The sequence below is a fragment of the Macrobrachium rosenbergii genome, chromosome 4 (genome assembly GCF_040412425.1).
Source record: "Macrobrachium rosenbergii isolate ZJJX-2024 chromosome 4, ASM4041242v1, whole genome shotgun sequence".
In the NCBI taxonomy this organism is placed as follows: domain Eukaryota; kingdom Metazoa; phylum Arthropoda; class Malacostraca; order Decapoda; family Palaemonidae; genus Macrobrachium; species Macrobrachium rosenbergii.
Window position 1 is genome coordinate 10,078,979 of NC_089744.1, and position 5,470 is coordinate 10,084,448.

Genomic DNA, 5,470 nt, shown 5'->3' on the forward strand with positions numbered 1-5,470 from the left:
GCCCACAACTTGTAAATGACTTCAGAGGGTTTAAACAAGCAGAGGAGGACAAGAGAATCGTTAACAGTCTGGTTGACATAAGTGAAAAGTTAAACCTTGGCATAGGGGGAGAGGACTTTCAAGAGCTGTTTGACAATCATTCAGAGGAGTTGAGGAATGAGGATTTGATGGAACTGGAAGAATAGCAAAAAACAGATGAAGAAGAAGTTGTTCCCATAAAGAAGTTTGAAACAAAATTGATGGCCGAGGGGCTTTCTCTTTTATAAAAAGTATTGACCATTTTTGAGAATCAGGACCCCAATGTTGAGAGATTCTCAAAAGCAGCAACAATAGTCAATGATGCTTTCCAATGTTATCGTATCATATACTATGAAAAGAAAAGACAAATAATGCAAACTTCCATAGACAAATACTTTAAACCAGTGCCTTCAGGCTCAGGAGCCTCCCCAGTGCCTTCAACCTCAGGAACCTCCCCAGTGCCTTCAACCTCAGGAGCCTCCCCAGTGCCTTCAACCTCAGGAGCCTCCCCGGCGACTTCAACCTCAGGAGCCTCCCTCGTGCCTTCAACCTCAGGAGCCTCCCCAGTGCCTTCAACCTCAGGAGTCTCCCCCGTGCCTTCAACCTCAGGAGCCTCCCCAGTGCCTTCAACCTCAGGAGCCTCCCCAGTGCCTTCAACCTCAGGAGCCTCCCCAGTGCCTCCAACCTCAGGAGCCTCCCCAGTGCCTTCAACCTCAGGAGCCTCCCCAGTGCCTTCAACCTCAGGAGCCTCCCCAGTGCCTTCAACCTCAGGAGCCTCCCCAGTGCCTTCAACCTCAGGAGCCTCCCAGTGCCTTCAAGCCTCCCCCCAGTGTCTTCAACCTCAGGAGCCTCCAACCTCAGGAGCCTCCCAGTGCCTTCAACCTCAGTGCCTCCCCAGTGCCCTCACCTCAGGAGCCTCCCTAGTGCCTTCAACCTCAGGAGCCTCCCCAGTGCCTCCAACCTCAGGAGCCTCCCCAGTGCCTTCCCACCCAGTCCTCAGTGCCTCCAACCTCAGTGCCTTCCACCTCAGGAGCCTCCCCAGTGCCTTCAACCTCAGGAGCCTCCCCAGTGCCTTCAACCTCTAGAGCCTCCCCACCTCCAATGGCTGCTTCCTCCCCATATGAAGAGGAATGTGATGAAGAAATCCTTGCCGAAGAAAGTGAAAACGAAGACGTTGACGACCCGCCACCCCTGTATTAATTCCACAAAGTTCTCCCCCTCTCACCATCCATCACGACAAGCCTGCGACACCATTTTCAAAGGTAAGAAGATTGTACATGTACTTTACATTTACTGTATTATCATAATTTGTTTAATTTTTGGTCTTATATATCATTTGTATTAATAAAATACTATAAAATATATTAACAGTATTAGTATTGGGTTTTAGTATGAAAAACATAAATAGTGCTGAACGTATTGACTGCGTATACGAAGTTGAACTTGTGAACAGCTGTTCGGAACTTAACTCATTGGTCATATATATATATATATATATATATATATATATATATGTATATATATATATATATATATATATATATATATATATATATATATATATATATATATATATATATATATATATAAAATATGAATGATTGAAGTTTGAATATTCGTTTGTTTGGAACCACTTGAGAGAATAATATATATATATATATATATATATATATATATATATATATATATATATATATAGATATATGGAACCATGTATGTATGTATGTGAATAGTAATAGCAGACATAAAAAATTTGAACGATGCAACATATATTTGTGCATATGTATGCTTTGTATATACATTCCTGTAACATTTCATCTGTGCATATTTTACCAGTGAACAGGGCACAGAACTCCATGTTTGGTTCAAATAAGGTTTATATCTCAATATCAAACTCATACCCCTATGACAGACATCAAACACAGACAAACTGAATTAAATTTTCGGTTTTACTGGTGTTGTTGAATATTTATTTTCAGTGAACGTTACAGAAGCAGACAAAACACAGTAGCCTGGACTCCAGGAAGGTTTATATCTCAAAATTTCTGTTGTGACAGACATCAAACACAGACAAACTCGTTTTTAATGGTGGTGTTCACCTTTTCTTGTAAAAGTCACTATAGCCTGGGCAGAAGACCTTTTCTGTTTGACGTATTAAACTCCTCCCACTGCAAACCCTATAAATTACCCAAAAAAAAAAAAAAACAGGTGTGTTTGACTGTATTAGAATTACTGTCATTCAGTCATAAAGCAATATAATTCAAAATGGATGTAGCCATCATTTGACCCAACTTAATTTTTGACAGTTATTAATGTAATAATTGTTTATTACCTCGATAAAATCAGCATTGAAAACCTATATTGGTTTAAACGAGGTTTGGAATTAATTATCGACAACCAGAGTGATGAGGAGGAAGAGATAGCGGACGAAACGGTTGCCTTACCGAGTCTGTCTCGGCACATTATAAATTTGATCGAAGAATTAAGTAACATTTTTCATACAATCACGAACGTAGAATATGCATGAAAAAACGATGCATCAACTTAAGTTCAGTGATTCACACACTTTTGTTTATGGTTATTTATTAGTATGATATTCATTCATTTCTATCTTTTATCAACGTGCATTTATTCAGAACAATAAATAACCGTTTGCCGTACATTCCTCCGGGAAGGGAATGTTTTTGTTTATGATACCCTATGATGTCATTACCATAGGTACGAAATGATCGTTAGATGTTGAAATACTTACCATGAGAACATGCATAGCGGCAATTTTTTATATCGTTCCATGTAACCTTATACTAAATGCTGCGTTCATAAATTTCATGTCATTGTAAAGTTAATGAGTTGTAATTTATTATGCTATGTTAAAAACGTCCCTAAAACCATTATAAAGCATACGTATCACGAGTTGAAGTTAGCCGTATTGGAAAATGTTTTGCAATTTTTTCTTAATTCACCAAAAATCGCTGAATAGAGATACCTAAAATTTTTTTTTTTTTTATTCGGCACAAAAGTAAAATAAATCGCCTTTCTTTTGATATATTATTCATTACTATTTGTGTTAGGTGTGATATGACAGAGGGCAGTGAAACAAAGGCAAAATGTCCGAACGAGTTATAGGTTATTGGTAAGTGACACCTGCTGGTTACTATTTTTAAAATATCACAAAAAATAGGTGCAATGAAATATCTAATTTTTATGCACGCGATGAGAAATTCAATACTTTTCGTTTCCAATAAATTCCACTGACTGATGAGGAGGTGGAAGACTAATTGCTGCAGCAATTCACTTAATAATAGGAAAGAAGCAAAAAGGCATAAAAAAATATAGTCTTAAATATTTTTAATTAAAACAAGACATATATTCTTATACAATATTAATGAATGAGTTTATATTAGAACCTGAGAGAGAGAGAGAGAGAGAGAGAGAGAGAGAGAGAGAGAGAGAGAGAGAGAGAGAGAGAGAGAGAGAGAGTTTATAGGTTGTTATTCAGAGGTTTTCGGCCCTTAAGAAAACACAGGATCTAGATGGAAATATTTGGCTAATCGACAGCTCGCACACACAAAGGAGGAGGAATAACAAAAATACAGGAGTTTGCTATAAAAATAGATTTATTAATATTAAAGTTAATAAAAATCTTAAACAAAAAAAAGGCCATAACAAAAATGAGCCAGGTCCGGGCCACGAAACACAAAAATAAAGCAATATTACTTTATATCAAAAGAAGTACCAGCAGCAGTCGATACAAAAAAAGCCATCTCCAGCGAAGTCCACCAACTAACGACAACAGGCCGTAATATCACGACGTCCTGCTGCCGTCTCGCCAAAATACAAAGGACACGGGGCCACTGCACCCAAGCCAAAACTGCCGACAGGGTCTCCACCTGCGGCCAACAAACAACCATCTTCGTTGGTGCGCTGCTCCAGCCTGGGCCCAAACACCGGCTGCCCAAGAAACGTCTTCAAAGTCGAACTGCTGCTGGTACTCAAAAGTTCTCTTCCCCAAGAGAACAACCTGTTCGCTACTGCTGCCCGAACCTGACTAAAGGTTGGCGCCACGCCAACACAGACGTAAACACTCCTGTGAAAATAAGAGAGAGGGGAGGATTAGCCAAATAAACAAACTACCGAACCGCCCATAAAACAACCAAAGATCCTAATACCTTCCTCTCGACAGAAAAAAAAAAATTACAAAAATTTTTTTTCAAAATAACCAACCTCCTCCTCAATGTGGTGAAAACTCCGACAACCAGGGCAGAGCCAATCCTGTCACACGGTCGCCAATGTTACGAACCGAGGTTTTCGGCCCTTAAGAAAAACACAGGATCTAGATGGAAATATTATTGGGGCTGCTCTGGCTAATCGACAGCTCACACACAAAGGAGGAGGAATAACAAAAATACAGGAGTTTGCTATAAAAATAGATTTATTAATATTAAAGTTAATAAAAATCTTAAAAACAAAAAAGGCCATAACAAAATGAGCCAGGTCCGGGCCACGAAACACAAAAATAAAGCAATATTACTTTATATCAAAAAGAAGTACCAGCAGCAGTCGATACAAAAAAAGCCATCTCCAGCGAAGTCCACCAACTAACGACAACATATATCACGACGTCCTGCTGCCGTCTCGCCAAAATACAAAGGACACGGGGCCACTGCACCCAAGCCAAAATGCCGACAGGGTCTCCACCTGCGGCCAACAAACAACCATCTTCGTTGGTGCGCTGCTCCAGCCTGGGCCCAAACACCGGCTGCCCAAGAAACGTCTTCAAAGTCGAACTGCTGCTGGTACTCAAAAGTTCTCTTCCCAAGAGAACAACCTGTTCGCTACTGCTGCCCGAACCTGACTAAAGGTTGGCGCACGCCAACACAGACGTAAACACTCCTGTGAAAATAAGAGGAGGGGGAGGATTAGCCAAATAAACAAACTACCGAACCGCCCATAAAACAACCAAAGATCCTAATAGTTGTCATTCAGAGTTTTCCCGGGCAGTGCCTGTTGGTCAGCTAGTATATATGTATATATATATATATATATATATATATATATATATATATATATATATATATATATATATATATATATATATATATATATATATATATATATATATATATATATATATATATATATATATATATATATATATATATTTCCCTCTCTTCTTCACACCCGCCTCTCACTCTCTCTCTCTCTCTCTCTCTCTCTCTCTCTCTCTCTCTCTCTCTCTCTCTCTCTCTCTCTCTCTCTCTCTCTTTTCCATCAGAAAATTTCCTCAGACAGAACCTCTGCGGTCTCAGAGGCAAAGTCTCACTTCAGGACAACACGAAACGCTTCAACTCTTGATTAATAAGTCCCGGATGTTGCATCTAGCGAGGTTTACGTTGGGTAGGAACATGAATGCAATCATGTCCGGCCCGAAAAAGTTTAACAGAGCCCTTTT

General features: G+C 39.5%; 1 protein-coding gene across 1 annotated transcript; it reads left to right on the forward strand.

Annotated features, from left to right (window-relative positions):
• Nucleotides 1-389: 389 nt before the first annotated feature.
• On the forward strand, nt 390-1,103 carry LOC136836504 (bile salt-activated lipase-like). Its single transcript, XM_067100863.1, has one exon. It carries the CDS (start codon nt 390-392, stop codon nt 1,101-1,103), a length of 714 nt encoding a protein of 237 aa, XP_066956964.1.
• The last annotated feature ends 4,367 nt before the right edge of the window (nt 1,104-5,470 follow it).